The sequence below is a fragment of the Setaria viridis genome, chromosome 3 (assembly GCF_005286985.2).
Source record: "Setaria viridis chromosome 3, Setaria_viridis_v4.0, whole genome shotgun sequence".
In the NCBI taxonomy this organism is placed as follows: domain Eukaryota; kingdom Viridiplantae; phylum Streptophyta; class Magnoliopsida; order Poales; family Poaceae; genus Setaria; species Setaria viridis.
The window spans coordinates 11,665,294-11,686,524 of NC_048265.2; the positions used below are offsets into that span (position 1 = coordinate 11,665,294).

Consider the following 21,231-nt stretch of genomic DNA (forward strand, 5'->3'; position numbering starts at 1 on the left):
CTCGCCAGCGTGGCACCGCAGCTTTGTCCAGACTCGCGCCCGCCTACCTACCGGAAGTCCCGAGCGCAGTTACATTGCTGCACGTCAACGGTCTCATAGATTATCTCATGTGGAGGAGAGAAAGAGGTCGTTGCTTCGCGAAACAACCACCTCATGAGCTAAATTATAGGACTACGAGACAACTTAATAATCATTGTAGGAGTTATTGTTGCCATACAACTCATAATATTTTATTTTTCTTATGCACAACTTAAAAAATTATATACCACTACCAGATAACTTATAGGACAACTTACTGTAGAGGTTGCCTGTTAAATCATCTAAAGATTACGTGCCAAGAGACCGACTAGACGACACCTTGCCTTGAGAAGGCCACCACGGCCATCACTCCCGCCGGCGCCAGGGCCAACCGGCCAAGCAGTGGCCAGCCACCGCCACCGGCGCGGCGGCGCGCGCGCTGCCGCTACTCCGCACACATACCACTCCACTACCCGTCTCGTCTCCCGAATCCACCGGAGAGCCGAGCCGCTGCCCGCACCACACCACAATCCCCCGCCGCGTCCGATCCCAGCTCGGCAACTCGCCTCTCCTCCCGCCGCAGGCCCCCGCGCTCGGGGCGACGGGTCCGTGCTGGCGGCGGTCTCTATCAGAAGGGCGTGCTGCTCACGGCGTTCCCCGACGCTTGGAATTGGGCGTGGCTCGTAAGGCACGCTTCCCGCGGTACAATTGCGACCCCCAAGGCGGTGGCAGAGAGGAGCCTAGCAGCTGCAGCTCAACGAGTTCAGGGGAATGGCCTCCAGTGGAACCTTTCAGAACCTTCTCCTGGCGCCCCTCCTCTGCCTCGCGCTCGCCTCGTCGGTACGTACGCTCATCGTGCTTTTCGCTGCTGTCTGTGGTTCCGTCCGGCGGTTGCGTGTCGAGCACTCGAGCGGTCGAGCCTGTGCTGAATTGGTAGTACTGCTTCTGGTGCACGTGGGTGATTGGGTGCTAGGTCGGTGGCGAGGCGTCGTCGTCAAGAAGGTTCTGGATCGAGAACGATACCTTCATGAAGGATGGGGCGCCGTTCCAGATCGTCGGCGGGGACGTGCACTACTTCCGCATTGTTCCTGAGGTGAGATTTTCTTTCTTATTTTAGCAGTTGTTCAGAATTTTTAGATGGCTACTGTTTTGAGCAGTTGTTAGCTGAGTGGCAGAGTCTCTGAGGTTGCCAATTCCCAATCTATAAATGCTTGAGCCTCCAAGAGTTTCAGGAATTAAAACATTTGTCAGTACTCAGTACCTCACATGCATATGAGCAAGTTCGACATACTACACTTTGGTTTTTTCCAGTAATATTGTTGAAGACACCAACTTCCAAAATGTTGGCAATGTAAAAATACTGGGCGACCTTGGCTCATGTCAAGCATGACTATAGCTTCGTTGGAGGAGTTTTAGCGTTCTACGATATGCCTAGCTATTTTGTGCTAGACACCAGCTTGCAAAATGGTTAAAGAATCATCTAGAAATGAGATTATTTTGTTATTACAAAATTGTGCATAACTATGTGATTGGCCTTATTTATCAGCATATGCCAACATGTTCTTCTGGATATCTTTATTTATATTATCATTACCTTCTCCAAGTGATTGGTGCTTGCAGTACTGGAAGGATCGCCTGTTAAGAGCAAAGGCGCTGGGCTTGAACGCAATTCAAACATATGTACCTTGGAACTTGCATGAGCCAGAACCACAGAGCTGGGAATTCAAGGGCTTTGCAGATATTGAATCATATCTGAGACTTGCTCAAGAATTAGATATGTTGGTCATGCTTCGTGTAGGTCCATACATTTGTGGAGGTAAGTTGACATTCTTATTGAAACTTCATGCATTCAGCATGCCAATGACTTAAGACATAGTTGTATCTATACTGCAATGGACAAAATAACTATTATTGCCACAGAGGATTAATAAACTTCAAATAGTTCATTATGAAAGTTAGAAGAGGCAATTCTTGGTTTTCAAATAGTACAGATGTTATGGCAAGTGGGCTGGCCGCAGGCCTAGGCCCACGAGTACTGTAGCTCGTGAACAGTACCACGAGGGAATAAGATTGGTTTATTAGCAGGTCATTAGAGATAAGGTTGTTAGAGAGATAAGGTCATTTAAATTAGATTGGGTTTGTTAGGTTGCTGGCTATATAAGCACAGCCACACCATCTATTGTAATCAAGCAGAAAAACAGATCTTAACTCAGAGCCTCCTAGGGAGGGCGAGTAGGCACCTGTTGATCTGCTATTGTACTCCTTGCCCAATAAACTAGCCGTATCAACAGAATAGATAGATCATTGAACTATGGAAGAAGAAATAAGCCTTCCTCCACCGACATGTAAAAGGAAGTACTCATCTCTGCATTTGAGACCATGTAGACGTCCCTAACGTGATGAAGTAATGCCATGATTATTGTAACCTATAGTTATGCACTGCACACTGTTCATAAGTTTCAAGGTTGATTGGGTTGTGATGGTGCATGTGCTTGAGTTGAGATTTATAATTTATAATGTGCACACTGCAGAATGGGATTTAGGAGGATTTCCACCTTGGTTGCTCGCCATAGAACCTGCCCTTAAACTACGATCATCAGATTCGACCTATCTTTCCTTGGTATTCTGACCAAAACATGACCATTCTTTGGGTATATAGCATTAATTTTAGATGTTTATAGAGATATTTTGACCAATTCTACCACGCTTTCCAGGTGGAGAGATGGTGGGGTGTACTACTTCCAAAAGTTGCACCATTATTGTACAACAATGGAGGTCCAGTTATTATGGTTCAGGCAAGTTCATCACGGTTTAAGTTGCTTTTCTGCGTGCTGTCCATTTTCCTTTCTAGTGTGTCAGCTTTTGTATATGTAGAAGAGCCTAATTGTACAGCCGGTCTGGCAGATTGAAAATGAATTTGGTTCATTTGGAGATGACAAGAATTACCTTCATTACCTTGTTCAACTGGCCAGAAGATATCTTGGGAACAACATTGTTCTGTACGCAGTTCTGTCTGCTCATACTCTTAGCTATACAAATCATTGCAGTTCTGTTTTCAGCATTCACAGCTATGTCCATTTTGTAACTGACTTTGTAACCTGTGTTTATAGCAATATAGGAGTGATTAGGTATGGTATACTGGAAGTTTTGTACAGCAGCACTTAGGCAGCATCTGTGCATCAATGTTGTTATGAAAAGATGTGTGTGGATATGTAAACCACAACCACAGCTATTCTTGTGGGCAGCATCCATATGAAATTCTAAAAATATTTACTGCACAAATATAATTTATACCGTTGTGCCAGTGTGTGTGGTTGATAGTAGGGATGCTATTAAGAATTTAGCTGAAATGCTACAACCCACATGCTAATCATTCAATATAAGGAAATTGGGTATATTGAACTGTTAGATTCTTCAAATAGTATATATGAAAGCATTCTAATGCAACTTCAAGTGTTTGTTGATACACTACATGCACCAACACACTAATATTATGTAGTTACAAAGAAAAAAGGAAAAAGAAAAGAAAAAAAGGGAAAAAAGAATCCAGACTTGTGAGTTCATGTTCCTTATGATTTGGTTCTAAACTTCTAATTACCAAGGCCGTGATTATGTCTACTCTTAAATCATCTTTCAGTTATACAACTGATGGGGGCGCCATTGGTAATTTAAAGAACGGATCAATTCCTCAAGATGATGTTTTCGCTGGTAAAATATGATTGCTGAGCTTGTGTCATAATGTGGATGAGTTATTTTCTTCAGTAAAAGAATCATGTTTTCTTCACATAATGACATTCCTAAGTTTCTAACTTTTCAAACTTGCACTTTGCCCTGATTTTCCTCAGTTAATCATTTAGCAAATAATAGTATGACTGATATGCAGCTGTTGATTTTGGAACTGGGTCCAATCCATGGCCCATATTCAGATTACAGAAGAAATACAACTTACCAGGAAAATCAGCTCCTTTAAGTTCGTAAGTTGGCTGTACATCATGTCAGATATTCTGTGTCATGTATTTTTTTGGGTATGGCTTTACCTAATGTTGACACCTCTTACTTTTCAGGGAATTTTATACTGGATGGCTAACACACTGGGGTGAAAGTATAGCAACAACAGATGCCGCTAGTACAGCTAAAGCCCTTAAAACAATTTTGTGCCACAATGGTTCTGCTGTACTTTATGTCTGTCTCTGGAGCTCATTCATCAATGCATTGCATTTGCAGTCTAGGTCTATTAATTCTATTTCTTCATGAGGTTGTCCAGATGGCTCATGGTGGGACCAATTTTGGGTTTTATAATGGTGCAAATACTGGCCAAGATGAATCAGATTACAAGGCAGATCTCACTTCATATGACTATGCAAGTATCGCTCCAAATTTCTTTTATTTATTAATTTGTTTTTGAAAACCAACTTATTTACATGACCTCTTTACTGAGCAGGATGCACCGATTAAGGAGCATGGAGATGTACATAATTCAAAATACGAAGGCATGCTGTGATATCTTCCAATTTAAAATTTCACTTGGAATGAAAAAAATTTTTTTTGGTTGCCTTTAGTCCCTGCTTGCTAACATTCAGCATGAGATACAAAAACCGGAATACTGAATAGATTTTTTAATGGAAGATCCTAATGTGTGCATAACGTGCATGTCAATGTAGATTACTGGATTAGGAATCACTTCATTCTGAATCTCTGGAAAATTCCCAAAAGAACTAATGCGCTTGGAACTTGTTTCCTAAGCACTATTTTATTTCTGTTTTGATTTCTCATTGCAACTGGTGTTATCAAGCAGCACTGAGAAGGGTAATACATAAATGTACTCGGACTCCTCTTCATCCACTTCCTTCTGACATTGAAAAGGCAAATTACGGGCTTGTGAAGTTACAGAAGGTTGCTTCTTTGTTTGACATCATTGATAATATCAGTGATCCTTTGAAAGGTGCTGTTTCTGAGCATCCACTGTATATGGAACAGATAGGCCAGGTACCAACAAATCTATTATATTTGTATTTCCATTATTGTTACAGAACTTATTGAGCAAGTTTACATTTCATAGATCTGTGATGGGATTTTTGTTTGTTAGATGTTTGGATTTCTATTGTACATGTCAGAATACCAAGGGAAACTCCCATCAAGCATCCTATCAATTCCAAAGGTTGTGGCCTTCATTTTTTGTTTTCTCTGCATGAGAGAAAGTTCATCTCTTCTAAGATGTAAATTCTGGGTTACTGCAGGTACATGACAGAGCTCAGGTGTTCCTGTCATGCTCAACTGACGGTATCAGAAACCCAAGATATGCTGGTATAATTGAAAGATGGTCTAGTGAAACACTAGAAATACCAAATTTAAGATGTTCTTCTAATACCAGCCTATATATCCTGGTAATCTTTCTTGCATCTTCATTGGAACTTTTCTTGCTAGAGTACTACAACTTTACAATTATTGTTAATTGACTCGATTTTACTGAATCACATTAAAAGGAACTTCCTTTTTTCATTCCTAAAACATCAACTAAAGAAAGAATGGAGGTAGTATTTCTCCAGGTTCCCTTTAAAACGTTTAGATTAATCTTACGTAGTGATTTGTTGCTTACTAGCATATACGCATTTTATCTACAGGTAGAAAATATGGGTCGTGTAAATTATGGGCCATATATTTTTGACCGGAAGGTAAGTATCACATTGCCTCTTGCTAGTTACAGCATTTGCATTGACCATGGTTATAAGCTTCTTATACTGATTAGTACCCCGTTTTGAAACACAGGGAATACTATCTCCTATTCAAATAGATGGCATCACTCTCCGTCACTGGAAAATGTATCCACTTACATTTAGTTCACTGGATAACCTTCCAAAACTCCAACTAATCACTCAAATGCCTGATGTTAGAGATAGTAAAGTGTCCATTATTCATGGTGACTCAGAAAAGAAATTGCAGGAGTCATCATTCTATTCAAATGGTAAGTCTCCACATTCAAATGATTCTGCAAGCAGTTTCCCTAAAAAAAAATGCAAGCAGTGAAACGGTCACACAATTATTTTTTCATGCAGCTATGGTCTTCTTAAAGTAGTCGGGCGCAATTTATGATCCGTCATGGATCATGCATGAGCAACAGCTCACGTCTAGGATAGTACTAATCTTAGAAGCAATACATAACTATCTAATAAATAAATAAAAACTCGACCTGCGGGGGGTAAGATAGCCCCCGGGCTTTTTGCTAAGAGAGAAGACCTTCTCACACAGGCCGAGGAAACCCCCGAACCTCTGCCCCACCCTTACAAGGGCCCGTAACCCTTGTGAGACTACCACTGGGCTATCGACCACTGCAACTACCCCAGGTAGGAGGGTTCAAACCAACCACAGTTACGACCTGGGTCGGGCCTTGACCTATGCTTTGGTTATGGTGACAGACGAGGAGATTTTTTTAACCCCAGCTTGAAATTCGCTCCCACGGGGAGTCGAACCCAGGACCTGAGAAGTGCTACTGAGACCATCTAACCAACTCAGCTAGAGGGCTGTTCGCAACTATCTAATAAATAACATGATTGTATCTTTGCTATGGTCTTCTTAAAGTAGTCGGGCGCAATTTATGATCCGTCATGGCTCATGCATGAGCAACAGCTCACTTCTAGGATAGTACTAATCTTAGAACTTAGAAGCAATACATAACTATCTAATAAATAACATGATTGTATCTTTGCATAGATTTTGCCAGCTAACTGTCAGTGTGAAATCATGAAGTAATCCAAATTTATTCACATAATAATTATAATGATCACTTTCTGAGTGTCATGGCATGGTTGGCCCCATTTGTTATTTGGATCAGGACCAGTTAGTGGAACACTGGAGCTCTTTATGTTGCAGTCAACAAAAACAATGAATCTAAAAATTCTCGTTAAAAAGTATCTTTTTTACTGAAAAATTGCTGCTTTAAACCTCAATACCCTTGCATCATGTTATGACAGAAATTGCTTCTGCAGAACCTGAATTTTATGAAGGCCATTTCCATATCGACTCGGAGAGTGAGATAAAGGATACATTTATATCATTTCGTGGTTGGAACAAGGGTGTTGCTTTTGTGAACAACTTCAACATTGGGAGATTTTGGCCGGTAAAATCCTGTGCATTCTGTTCTGCAAATTATTTATGAATTACAGTTATATTTTTTTAATAAAGAATCTACATTTTGCTCACTTGAGCTGAAATCGAACTGTTTTTTTTTCAGGCTCGGGGACCACAGTGTGCCCTTTATGTTCCTGCTCCGATCCTCAGACCTGGAGACAACACTATTGTATGTACTCTGTTCTTACTATGGCGATATGCTTTTTTTTTTCCTGCTTTCTCTGTATGTTTCTCAAAATAGTGAAAAGATAGCATTGATCCACCTTTCAATGCCCAGGGGGAAAAAAATCAGTAAACACCTAGCATAACTGGAATAAGTAATTCCTTATAGTTCAGATTCATCCTTTTTTAAAGAAAAAGAGGAACATTTTTCACTAAAAAAATTAGCAACTACTCCTATGTTACCGCCTAGAGTTCTTTCATAAGGTTACCAATGTTTAGCTGTTCAGTAAGTGATGAACAAAGTAACACATGCAACGTTATCTTATTCTTTTCAGGTAATCTTTGAACTGCACGGTCCGAATCCTGAACTCACAATCAACTTAGTAACAGATCCAGATTTCACATGCGGTCCAAATCAGTAAGAACGGTCGCACGTGGTGTGCTGAGCACAGTGCAGCGGATTCTGTCTCCTTCCTCTCGCTTCTCTTCTCTACGTTGGTGCTCGCGTGCTGCTATCCAGAAAAGCAAGGTTCCCCTTCGCTTTGCGCCACTCACAGCCATGATTATTAGCAGAGCAAGGTTCATTCTGTAGATCCCGCGTTGTATATGTTGATCCACGGTGCACTCATTGCCCACTGTACCGAACATTGGATTCTCAGAGCTGGAGTCACCATTTTCAGCACAGACGGAATCAAACACGGTGACCGTTTCAGCATCTCGTAGTGTGTGTTTCAGACCATAAAGCTCATTAGTGAACCAACCCTGCCACTTGAGCCAATTGGTTTTCTTAAGTTGACATGATTATCTGACCGTAGGAGGATGATACTCCTACAAGATGCCAATTCGGGTTAAACCGCCACTTGAGTGAAGTGTTTGGTTTATTAGCTTGAATTAGAAATGTGTATCATAGAAAAAATGAAAAGGAAAGCTTCAGTCTTCCCAGCCCACTGCCGCGTGTATTGGGAAGCCCAGAGCCCCAAACCCCAAGCACTTTCCAGCAGCCCAGCCTATAACTCCTTCCACCTCCGGCGGTCCTCCCTCCTCCGTACGCACGACCGGACTCCACCACACCAGACACTATCACTGCACCACACTTCAACCTCGCGCCGCCGCCGACGGCCGTGGGGCTGCCAGCTGCCTCCACGTCCCCGCGCTTCCTGCCGTGCACGGCTCGGCGTCCCAAACCTTTTTTCGGCCGAACCGAGACTTTTTTTCGCAACCGCCTCCCTCGAGGCTTCTCGGATTTATAGGTTCGGCAAGTGGTTGATTTGTAGGTGGAGATGATTGCGAAACTAAGAACTCGAAGATGATCGCGAGAACATAAGGGACATGAGGGTTTTAGATAGGTTCAGGCCTTCGAAGAGAAATGCCTTACGTCCTGTAGTTTGTATTGCTTTGCGCTGGTGCGTGGAATCTGGGGATGAGGTCTTCTGCCCTTGGGAGGCTCCCTTAGCCGCCTTATACAGGCTGACGACTTAAGGTTGCAAGTCGGTTTGAATCTAATCTACTCGGTAGTTATATAGAAGGTGATTTGAGTCCAAGTACAATACGCATCCTGCAATATCCGGGCTAATTTGAATCGGCTGGCTTTCTTAGTGTGTACTCCAAGCATCTTCATGTCCTTGACCCGCGCGTCCTGGTTAGGCAGGTCTACTTGTCAGGTCAGGCCAGTATCCTAGTTGGTGGGGACCTATGGGGTACCCATATCCCTTAAGCCTCCGAGCGATGTGTAGACGATTAGGAACTTGAGGTCATCAGAGCGAAGCTTGGAATGTAGTCAGATGAAGCTGCAATGACGTTGTGGTGACGGAGAGGCTGCACAGTGCTCAAAAAAGAAGAAAATCCAAGCAAATGCGAAGCCAAACGTGCAGAGTGAAGTCGAGTGCCGAGTTGATGGATGCCTGGCATCCAGCATGTCGAAGTGAAGGACATGGAGGGCGTCGCAAGACGCACTCCATAGGAGTAGCCCCCGAGCATTGAAGTGATTAGTTTAATCGGTCCAATGGTCCAAAAAGAAAAAGTTGATCCCAATAGCGAGTCCAAGTACTTGAACATAAGGAAAAACAGAGGCACGGGGGTACGTCGACTAGAAATAGACACCCAGCCCCCGAGGACGAGGACTGATGGAGCCGCGGAGGCGCGCCGTGAAAGACATAACGGAAAACCTGCGAACTCCGTCTAGCGCGTGGGCCGTAATAACGGAAAACTCACAAATTCCGTCGCTAGGTCACGCCGTCGTCTTCAAAAGTTGAAGGGGTGCAGTTTCATTTTCATTTCCATTTGCCTCACTCGCGTCACCGCCACCACAGTTCACGGAGCATATTGCCGCCGCGCCTGCGAACCCTAGGTCGCGCCGCCGCGATTTGCAATCTACTCTCGCACACTTTGCTTCTGCCGCCCGAGCCGCCGCGCCACCGTATGCGCATCAAGACCCTAGCGTCCATCAGATCCAAATCACAAAGCTTGGAGACTGAAGAAATGGCGTAGACAAACATTCTAGATCCAACTACGGTGTGGGTGAAGTCCGTGATGACCCAAGAGCGCATCCAGGCGCTTGTCGACTGGGGCCTCCTCGGGCCTCAAGCGCTGTTGGATTGGAAGCCAACCGTCAGCTAATACTTCCCGACGGAGGACAAGACAGAGACGGTGATCTTCACGTCGTTCTTCAAGCGCGGGTTCGGGATCCCGTGTGGAGACTTCTTCCGGGGCCTTTGCACTACTACAAGATCGAGTTGGTACATCTAAATCCTAACTCCATTCTTGATATTGCTATATTCATCCATCTGTGCGAGGCATATCTAGGCATCCCCCCGCACTTTGATCTGTGGCAATATTTGTATCAGTTGAAGCCCGTGTCAACCAAGGGGAAGCAATCACGAGTGATTGGTGGTTGTGGTTTTTCTCTCCGTGCGAAAAAAGTCCAGGAGTACTTTGACCTCCAGTTGAAGGATTCCAACAACGGCTGGCACAAAGAGTGGTTCACCGTCGCCAATCAGCAGCCCGAGCTCTCGCCACACATTGGATACGGGCCAATGATCATGAACGAGTGGTCGAACCAGCCGACCTCGGAGGAGCAAGTGAAGGTGAATCAGTTGCTGGCAAAGATCGCTGACCTAAAATCGCGAGGACTCACAACAGTTGCTGTCAGCTCAAGCACCGAGTGCACCCGGCGTATGAGTACACAGGGCTGCAGGACCCGACCTGGGAGGTCCAGCGAAAGGTGCCCAAGGACAAAATCATCAACCAGGTGCTCAAGTTCTTTGGGGGCATTATCAGAAATAGGAGCTGCTCCAAGTCTTATTCTCTAAAGAGGCCGCCGGCCAACTCGGTATGATTTTCAGCGGAGTTGATGTAGCGTAATTATTATGTTGTTGTGTTGTTTCTGACAATACTTGTGGATTTGAACGGGATGATGAGTTCACATTCTTTTACCCTGTTCCACTTCCTAGAGGGGTCGAGCAGCAGCGATCCAAGGTCCACCTGACCGACGAGCCTAATGAGCCGCCTGCCGGCCTTGAGTGGGAGTCTGACTCCTCCATCGAGTCGGACGAGGGCGTGCCAGAAGAGGTCGGCCGGGCCGAGGGCTCCGAGCTAGATGGACATCAGACATGGCATGCCGTGCAGAAGCAGCCCGCCTCCAAGTCGTAGAAGCTGAGCTTCAAGAAGAGGAAGATGGCCGGCAAGAAGGGGAAGGAGAAGGAGAAGGCCGCCCCGAGCGCGACCTCCACCGCTAGGTCGGCCAGCGAGGCGGACGAGGAGGTCAGCCTGAAAGGATCTTGTGATGCCTAGAGGGGGGGGGTGAATAGGCTCACTTCAAATTTTTCCTGAAAAACTTCGCAGCGGTATTAGATATGTCAGAACTTCCAACACTGTGCTGGAACTTCCGATGGGTCGGAACTTCCGGTACAGGGTCGAAACTTCTAACAGTAGAAAGTGAGCTAAACGAAATTCAAAATGAAACCTGAATCTGCCAATTCTTCTTGAATCAAAAGATTATAAATGAAGTGCAGAGACTACTACAGGTGATAAATATGCAAGGAACCACACAAATTTATAGATCGGCTTAAATCAAACTTCTAGTTCAATATGAACACAAAGAACACAATAAGCACAAGAGACAAGGATTTGTTTACCGAAGTTCACTTCCACAAAGGAAGCTATGTCTCCGTTGAGGAGCTCACAAAGAGCTGGATCCTCACTAACCCTTTACCTCTCTCAATCAACCACAAAGGAGGATTGAGTTACTTGCTATGAATCCACAAAGGATGGGTGATGCAAACGTTCCCAGACGCACCACACAAAGAGGGCACCCAAACGGGCGATGCCTAGCCGTCTAGTAGCCAGCTTCAAGAGTAACAAACGCGAATCGATGGCCGAAGATGCTTGGAGTGCTCTTGAGATGAATTTGTTAGACCTCACACTCAAATCCTCAAGACTCACACCTTCAACCTTGCTCTCACCCAATCCCTAGCTCAAACTCTCAAAGATTTAGCTCAAAGGGGAGTGGGGGAGGAGTATTCAATGCTTGGGGGTTGTTTTAGCTCGAGTTGTTTAGCAGCAATAAATGGGAGGGCTGAGAGGATATTTATACCTGAGCCCCAAAACTCGTAGTTACAATACATTTATGTGCTTGTCAGAACTTTCGACGAAATTAAATTAAAACAGCTGAGAGCTTCTCCTCAGAAGTTTCAAGAAACTTCCGGTGGCCTTTATCGAAACTTCCGATATAGTGTCAGAACTTCCTACACTGCCAGATAAAAACAGCTGAGCACCTCCGGTCGGAAGTTTCTGAATGCTTCTGGCCGGTGTCGGAACTTCCAACGCTCACAGAAAATGTGAGAAAACAAGTGTGCAAGTGAGTGAGTTGTATCTCTCAATAGGTGGTTAGGATTTCAATTGAGCACTTTAGCATCTTCAAATTATCCATCCGCATCCTCCTTAATAGTACGACGTTCCTATACTCAATTCAAAATTAGAAATTATAGAAAAGTCTTCTTTTGAGCTCAACACTGTTCTTTCTTTGAAATTTGGGGGTTCTTGATATTCCTTTCATAACCTCTGCACTTCTTTAGAATTAAAACTTGTTAATCACTTGATAAAATTATTAGTCCCCTAACCATGCATGTCATCAACACCAAAACCCACTTAGGGGGCAAATACACAATTAGGGCTCACATGAGATATATAAAGATTTTGAATCCAACTATACAGGTGAGCTCCCCCTTAACATGTGCATAGAAAAGAAAAATGGCCTCAAATTCCATTTGCACATATTAAGTGAGCTCCCCCTATATCCTTGCATTCGTGGGGTGCAAAGGTGTGACATGTATATCAACGTGATGCATATGACAAGATATAATCACTTCAACAAAGTGGAAATAAACAATACACCAAGACATGATCATCACAAATGATTAAAGTTTTAGAATCACACTAACATAGCAAATCACAAACAAATCTTAAAAATTTAAAAGATTCACTTGGCACACGCATCACACCACACAAGTTCTTACATATCCACAAGCCATAACCTAGAAAAACTCAAAAGAAAGATAACTCCATCCATGGTGAGCTCACTCCCTCTTTGGCATCAAACTTCAAAAAGGGGAGGCCCTTCCATGGGCCATCACTCGTCGTCCTCGTCGTCATTTGCGTCATCATCATCTTCTTCCTCACCCTCGGGAGTGTGAGCCTCGATAATATCTTTTTCTTCCTCCTCGGACTCCTCTCTCCCACCAAATTCCTCCTCCTCATCACCACCTTGGGGAGCCCCAAAGAACATAGAGGGCTGCCCAATCTCCTCCCAAGGGTTATAGAAAACCGGGGGAGGAGGGAAGTCAATAGGAGCGCAGAGAGGAGAGTATAGGATATCATTATTTGTCATTTTCTCTTTTTTCCTCCTCTCAATTTTAAGAAGCTCCTCATCCATATGCTTCTTGCGGGCATGAATCTCATCGGCATTGTGTTGCGCCACATTAAAGTAAGCAAATAATTCTTGAGATATGAAGCTAAGAATCCCCTTCTTCTTAGGAGCACGAGTGGGTGGAGGGCCTCTAGAGGTAGAGGGCCTATGTGAGGAAGATGGCTCTAGAAATGGTCCATGGGACGATGAGGGTCCATGTTAAGATGACGGCCCTTGAGAAGTTCTTGGAGGTGGAAGTTGAATGCCATGAGACCCTATCCTTAAAAGCCTCTCAAGTTGGCCCTTCTTTGGCTTGTAGATGGGATGGGCCTTCTCCGATAAAATCTCCAAATTTGTCACTTTTTTGATCATAGATAAGATGTATGGTGCATAGTGATAACTCTTCTTGGGAGAATATGAGCAAATGATTGTCTCTTCTCAAATGAAATCAGAGACACTGAATTCCCCCTTATTTGGATGCATCCATGCTAGCAAGTTCTTGGACATATTGGAGATATTGTCCGCATCACCACCTTTGGGACAAAGAGTGTATTAAAATAACTGATATATCAACTTCTAGTATGAAATCATGCCCTTGGTGGTGCCATGCTCAATCGACCCATATGCACTATCATACATGAAGGCCATCTCCACATCCTCAATGACATTCTCATCATGTATCTTATATCTAGCAATGTCATAAACCCCATAGCCAAGAATATCTGCAAACTATGCATAGGTGACTGAGAGGGGCTTCCCTTGGAGAGTCCAGTGCATCACTTTGGTGGCCCTATCAATATAGAGAGTGGCATAGAATTGGGCCACCACCTCCTCATTCCAATCCTGATTCTGTTCCATAATAGAGATAAGGTTCTTGTTATTGCAAGCTTTCCACACTTGATCAATGACCGGCAAATCAATATCTTTGAAGTAGAGCTAGTCAATAGATTTCATTTCAGTGGTAGGATGAGATTTGCGAAGAATAACTGACTCATACCAATCTGCATGGAAGTGCAACTAGAAGCGAACATCCCCATAGAACTCCTTCTCATATTTGGATGGATCATCATACCTTAGAGCCCGAACATCATGTTTCCCTTTCTGATAGTTCACAAGGTGAAGTCCCATATAGCCAGATCTCTCTCGCCGAATAGGCTTTGCCATTCTGAGAATGACTATTTGAAGAAAGTCCAAAGAAATTGTCTCATTGTCGTCCATATGAGCTCCTGGGGCGGACACATTCTTCATGCGAGGACGAGCACCCTGACTAGATCCCCCAGGTGCAGTAGGCTTCCCCCTTCCTCTAGCACAGGCTGGTACTTTGGGGGTTGCCTTCCTCTAAGAAATAGGAACCTCATCTGATTCAGTGGGGGAGTTGGACTCAATCTCCGGGGTATCCTCACGCCTCTTGCTTCTTTTCTCACGACCTATCTGACAGGATTTGCAAAGGAAAAAGAAGATGGATCAGAGATGATACGCATGGATGAAAACTGAAACTGCAGGAACTTATCGGAACTTCCGACTAGGGGTCCAAACTTTTGATTATCGAAAGTTCTGACCCACCGTCAGAAGTTCCGACAGAGCCCGAGTTCGTCCAAAATCCATGGAATTTGAGATATAGCCATCCAATCCACACGATATCATAGGCATAAGTTCTAAGATGTATCTAGAGACTACCCCCAAAGGAAATCCACTAACTCTTACAACATTGAGAGATCGGGCGACATGATTTTTGAATGGATTATCTTGAAGATTCCTGTAACGCCCGTAAAAATTACCAATTTAAATCACTCGTTAAAAATGCATTCCAAAATTTTCCAACCGTTGAGCTCCCAAAAAATCCTTTCCTTCCCGTCGGACCCGCCCTCCCGGCACCCGACGTCGTCAACCCTCTTTTTCCGTTCCCCGCAAATTTCGCCGCGTGCCGGACGGATGACCGCCGCGCGTGCCCGCGACCATTTCCGCAATCGCAGCCGTCTATTTCTTCTTCCTTCTTTTCCTTCTTTCTTTTTCTTTCTTTTTCCTTCACTTTCTTTTCTTCCTTTTTCCTCGCACCAACAGCACCTTATTTTCTTTTCCTACGTACCGCATGTATGCATGCATGCATGCACCGTTTCTTTTATTCTATTTTCTTTCCCCCCCTGAAACTTGGTGCTGGCCGCATGCACCGTTTCTTTTATTCTATTTTCTTTCCCCCTGGAACTTAGTGCTGGCCGCATGCACCGCTTCTTCCGCACACATGCGCCTGGTTCTTTTTTTCCTTTCATTCCCCTGCCGCATGCTCCAGTGCCTGGCACCTGATGCCTGGCTTTTCTTGGCACACGTGTACTTCCCCTAGGCCCGCGCCTGGCCCCCAGCGCTGGCCCCCCTGTACCTCTGCTGCTCGCATAGCTGCTGCACGCCACCTCCTGCCGCCCCCGGTCCCACCTGCACAACGCACGCACCCCAGCACACTGCTGCCTAGCGCTCAGCTCCTCCCTCGCACGCGTCCCTGCTCATCCACGCACGCATGGGCTGCGCCCGGCCACTCCCGCGCCGGAGCGCGCTCGCTCCTCCGCACCAGTCCGCCCGGCCGCGCCCGCTCGCCTGCGCTCGCCTGCTCGCCCGCACCCGCCTGCGCACCGCACGCCCGCACGCCCGGCCTTTGGCGCCTAGCGCCTGGCCGCACGTGCCGCGTCGCCGGCCGCCGGTCACCGCACGTCACGCCGGCCATCACCTCGGTGGACTCCCTGTGCTCCTCGTCGACCGAGCCACCATGCCATCCACGAGGACATCCACTCCGGCACGCCACCGGCCGGAAGTCTGGCCGCCATCATCACCTCCGACCTCCGCCTGCCCCTCCCGTCGCCTATAAAAGGGGCCGAGGCCGGCTGCCCCTGCCACCACCTCGCCTCGCCTCCTAGCTCGCCCCCCCTTTTTCCACCGACCCCGTGCGCCGCCGGCAGAGCTTCGCCCGCCACCCTTTTTCCCCACGCCGGCCCCTCGCTTCCCATCGCCGAATCCCCAAGGTGAGGGTCAAAATGGAGTCCCCTCGGTCTCCTCTACCTGCACCGCCGCTTGGTCTTGCTGTGGGCGAGCTTGACCGGCCGGCCCACCACCGGGTTGCCTCCTACCTCCCTGTACTCGTGCTCCAGGAAGAAGAAGGGAAGAATCCCCTTCAATTTTGATCTAACCCCCTCCTTTCCTCTAATTACAAACCAGCCCTCCCACCTCTCTCAAAGAAGTTTAACCATACGCCCTTCCACCTTCCAGAAATAATTACAAATAGGTCCTTGGTTCTCGCAGTTTAGTCCTAAAACCTTGTTTTAAGCCCCTAACACTCCTTTAACTCGTCATTTCATGCGCCAAACTTTCTTCAATTGATCCCAAATTCGACCACAGCCTCCTCCCATATACTTCCGCCGAGGCATATCCAAATTTCATGAAAATACTCACCCCACCTATTTTCCGTTCGCATTCTCTGTTCGGAGCTCGACGGGTAAAATCTTATTTCTTTTTATTTATTGTGTGCTCGTTTGTGTGTGCCGTAGAACGCGGAGTACCCGAGGAGGAGCACGAGGAGGAGTTCGACCGTGAGCCCGAGCCCGAGGACCTGTACCGTGAGTAGGAGCTCCCGGAGGGCTTTGAGAACGGCAAGTCCAATCTCACCCTTTGATGCATATTTAATACCTAGTCTTTCAAACACAACCTATTGGCCTGTTTTATAAAATGCATATTGTTTTATCGCAAGACATGGTTGGATAGCCACCCCTTGATTGTTATGATTATTCCTTGTTGTTCCATATTTGTCTCTAAATTTGTCTCTAAATATGAGTTGCTCTGTTTAGATGATAAATACTGCTAGAATGCTTAGGAACTTGTTACTCAACTTCAATCATGACTACAATGGTTTATTTAGAGAATAAATGTGTGCGTGTTTTCAAATGAGGAAGTGGATTTTCGGGTGTAAAGAGAGGTGATGCATAGACGAGATGGATGGGTGTTTCTTGTGTGAAATGCCAGAATGTTGGGCTCGTACCTTAGTGGTTGAGCAAGGTTGGGAGATATCCATCTTGTCATGTTTAAGGACCGAGTTGATGTGTCATCTTGCCTAATTCAACCATCGTGCAACCACTCGACCGTTGTATGGGCAACGGCTTAGCATAAACCCCACTAGCTAAACTGCTAGGCTTCGGGTGTGCTGGTGAGCAACAGGAGCCCATGGAAAAGGAGTAAGCTCTTGGTGACTTAGGTCCCGGTTGCGGCCTCGTGGATAGGCCGTTAACCCCTTTGGTGCTTCTGTGTTGACTAGTCAGTTTTGGCTAAGGTGGGTAATGGCTTTGTTAGGATCCGCACCGGCACTAAGGTGATCGTGCTACGGTACCCTACTTGTGGGAAAAGTGTACAACCTCTGCAGAGTTAAAACCTATCCGGGTAGCCGTGTCCACGGCATTGGACGAGTTATGGCTTGGTCACATAACTAGCTTTTGGAGATGGTTGGTTTTTATGGCGTGTGTTGGATTTTTTTTTGGAAGTGTCCGGCAGTTGTGCCGTGCGCTACGGCAGACGGGGAGTCCGGTAGCGATAAAACTTGGATCCTTCATGTAGGATCAACCCCACTTAATGTTTCAGTTACTAAATAAAATACTTTGTGAAAACTCTTTGAAAATAAACTCTTGCATGAGTTGAGAATCTAACTTTATTGCAAATGAACCTTAACCTTATCCTTGTTATATCCTGTGCATATTCTTGTTGTATCCCTCTCCGTGGATGGGGTTGGACTTGTTGAGTACTTTTGTACTCACCCCTGTTTTGTTGCTTCAGAGGAGGATCCGGACTATGTCGCCGAGGATCTCGAGTAGGAGGTTGCGTGTGCACCCAACGTTGCCTGCGGTGTTGGCCCTTTTGCAGGATGCTTCCGCTGACGCATAGTTCCGATTGCAGCCCGGAGTCCGACTGGACTGCAACTTGGATTTGTATTGTCATCGCTTTAGTTCTACTTTGGGTGTGGCTTGCCCGCCCGCTCCTTCGGGAGCTGTACGGTTTCTGAACTATCTATTAAATAAATGTGTTATCAGCCTCCTGGGACTGATAATTGGATCACATTTAGTCTCTACTTATGTGGGAACGCTTCAATTTCCCGCGCGGATCGGATGAATCAAAGGGTGGATCGGAGGTTTCGAAGGGTAGAGAATCCAAAGAAGGCACTAGCTTCAATTTCCCACGGTCAAAACTTCAGATCCCGTTGAGTGGTGGAGAGGAAGAGAAGAGGGGCGCCGGTGTGTTTGAAATAGAAGTTAGGGTTTCAACTGGCGGTTCAGGGGGTATATATACCCCCAGGGTGCTTGTCGGAAGTTCCGACAAGGAATAAAAAAATCTCCCGAGCACCCTCTGTCAGAACTTATTGGATACTTCCGGTGGGTATCGGAAGTTCCGATGGAGGACTGGAAGTTCCAACAGATTCAAATCAGCTCCAAAAAGATAGATTTTGAGATGGATTAAGATTGAGATTTCTAAATATATGGCTTATGGATATATAAGACATCTTGACCCTAAAGTGATCAACCAACAAGCAACATTATATAACAATGATTACTTGAATCAGGATTGTTAGCTAGCTTGATGGCACTCTCGTTGTCACACAAGAGTAGAATCTTGCTAAACTCACAACCGAAGTCACTCAATGTTTGCTTCATCCACAAAAGTTGGGCACAATAAGCACCGACTGCCAAATATTCGGCTTCAGGGGTGGATAAAGCAACCAAATTTTGCTTCTTTGAGCTCCAAGACACCAAGGATCTACCAAGAAATTGGCAAGTTCCGGTGGTGCTCTTTCGATCTACTTTGCAACCGGCATAATCTGAATTGGAGTAGCCAAGTAAATCAAAAGTGGAGCCCTTGGGATACCACAAGCTAAGGTTAAGAGTGTAAATCAAGCCAAGGTGAAGAGTGTAAACTAAATATCTCAAGATTCTCTTAACAACCATTAAATGACATTCCTTAGGATTGGTTTGAAATCTTGCACACATGCACACACTAAGCATAATATCGGGCCTAGATGCACAAAGGTAAAATAAAGAGCCAATCATGGAGCGATATACCTTTTGATCAACCGGTTTTCCTTCTTCATTGAGATCAAGGTGTCCATTCAACGCCATGGGCGTCTTGATGGCTTTGACATCGGCCATGTCAAACTTCTTGAGCATGTCTTTTGTGTACTTGGTTTGACATATGAAAGTTCCTTCCTTCATTTGCTTGATTTGAAACCCAAGGAAGAACTTCAATTCACTCATCGTGGACATTTCAAACCTCTTGGCCATCATCCTACTAAATTCTTCACAAAACTTTTCATTAGTAGAACCAAATATAATGACATCGACATATATTTGGCAAATAAATATATCCTTATCAACTTTGTGAATAAAGAGAGTAGAATCGATTTTGCCCATTACAAAGTCATTCTTGAGAAGAAAATCCTTAAGACATTCATACCATGCTCTAGGTGCTGGCTTAAGTCCATAGAGCTCCTTATGGAGCTTGCACACATAATTTGGAAACTTTGGATCTTCAAAGTCCAGCGGTTGTTCTACATACACCAACTCGGATAGGGGGCCATTCAAAAATGCACTCTTCACATCCATTTGATAAAGCTTGAAATTATGGTGAGTAGCATAGACAAGTAAAATACGAATAGACTCAAACCTAGCTACGGGTGCATAGGTTTCACCAAAATCCAAACCTTCAATTTGGGCCAAACCTTTTGAAACTAACCTTGCCTTATTCCTTGTGACCTCACCTTGTTCATCTTGCTTGTTGCGAAAAACCCACTTGGTGCCAATCACATTTTGTTTCGGTCTCTAACCAACTCCCATACCTCATTTCTTGTGAAGTTGCTAAGTTCTTCTTGCATGACAATCACCCAATCCGGATCATCAAGTGCTTCTTCTACCTTAAGAGATTCCAAAGAGGAAACAAACGAGTAACACCCACAAAAGGTTGCTAAACGTGAACGAGTAGTTACCCCTCTTTGGATACTTCCAATGATGTTGTTGACGGGATGATCCCGTTGAATAATTTGATGAACTCTTGGAAAAAGCACTTGTGATTGACGTTGAATAGGTTCATCATCATCATCTTCAACTTGTGGAGCATCTTCTTGAGTTTCACCACCTTGTTCTCCCCTTTGATCAATGCCATGAGCTTGGTCGTCACCATGAACTTGACTTTGATCTTGGCTTTGTTGAGAACTTGGCGGTTCAACTCTTGTTGATGTTGGTAGATCATTGTTGCCATTTTCTTCCAGTGGTTGAACTTCAACTTCACGCGGTCTCACTTCGCCCAAGCCCATCCTCATGATTGATTGGCTTGGTGGTTCTTCATCATCTACAAGATCTTTATGAACTTGCTCTACGTGAGAACTATTGGATTCTGTTGGCGCTGAAAGTCGGCCGATGACCCTCAGCGTCAGACACACGACCCGAGAGAATCTGCTTAACTCCTGTTCGAGTTACTACCCTGGTGCGGTTCGCGCGGCGTGCCAGTCAATCTGACCTGTTGATTGACAAGGAAAGAAAAGTATTAAATTCTAGGGGCTTCGATCGGCTAAGATTCCGATCTGTCTTGAAAAGCGTATCAGCGAATCAGCCGATTTACTGTGTAAGCAACCGGCTATAGAGCAGCCGATGACCACGTAGCAATTGTAAAGAAACTATTAGAGCAACTTAAACAACGCTACAAAGCAACACTTGAAATAGATCTAATCGACTATGTAACAATAAATAAGAATAATAATAAAAAGCCGACAGTTCGTATCTCAAGCTGGATAACTGGTGATAAAACTAAAACAAAAGATAAAACCTATAATTCTAGTTAATATCGATAACTGGTGAATAAATCTAAATGAAATAACATCGATGCGCCCGAAGTTAAAGCTTAGATATTACTCGATAAGCGGAACTTACAAATTGACCGGAGATCGTGTCGATGCAGTCCTATCAACTTGTACGAACTTGTGAAAAGAAAAGATTTTGGCGAAATCGCTGACT

The 21,231-nt window shown here is 45.0% G+C and overlaps 1 protein-coding gene across 5 annotated transcripts; it reads left to right on the top strand.

Annotated features, from left to right (window-relative positions):
• Positions 1–65: 65 nt before the first annotated feature.
• LOC117847672 (beta-galactosidase 8) lies at positions 66–16,929 on the top strand. Of its 5 annotated transcripts, none has more exons than XM_072292693.1 (19): positions 66–858; positions 992–1,111; positions 1,623–1,834; positions 2,550–2,638; positions 2,733–2,813; positions 2,911–3,017; positions 3,656–3,726; positions 3,902–3,992; positions 4,083–4,200; positions 4,283–4,378; positions 4,460–4,508; positions 4,814–5,004; positions 5,105–5,176; positions 5,256–5,402; positions 5,640–5,690; positions 5,785–5,980; positions 7,002–7,132; positions 7,247–7,312; positions 16,738–16,929. In XM_072292693.1, exons 2-19 carry the CDS (start codon positions 1,053–1,055, stop codon positions 16,912–16,914), a joined length of 2,004 nt encoding a protein of 667 aa, XP_072148794.1. In that variant the 5' UTR covers positions 66–858; positions 992–1,052; the 3' UTR covers positions 16,915–16,929. The 5 variants fall into 5 exon arrangements, with proteins under 5 accessions (XP_072148794.1, XP_072148792.1, XP_072148793.1 ...); XM_072292691.1 differs by having other exon boundaries at positions 1,639–1,834; XM_072292692.1 differs by having other exon boundaries at positions 1,639–1,834; positions 2,923–3,017.
• Positions 16,930–21,231: the final 4,302 nt, after the last annotated feature.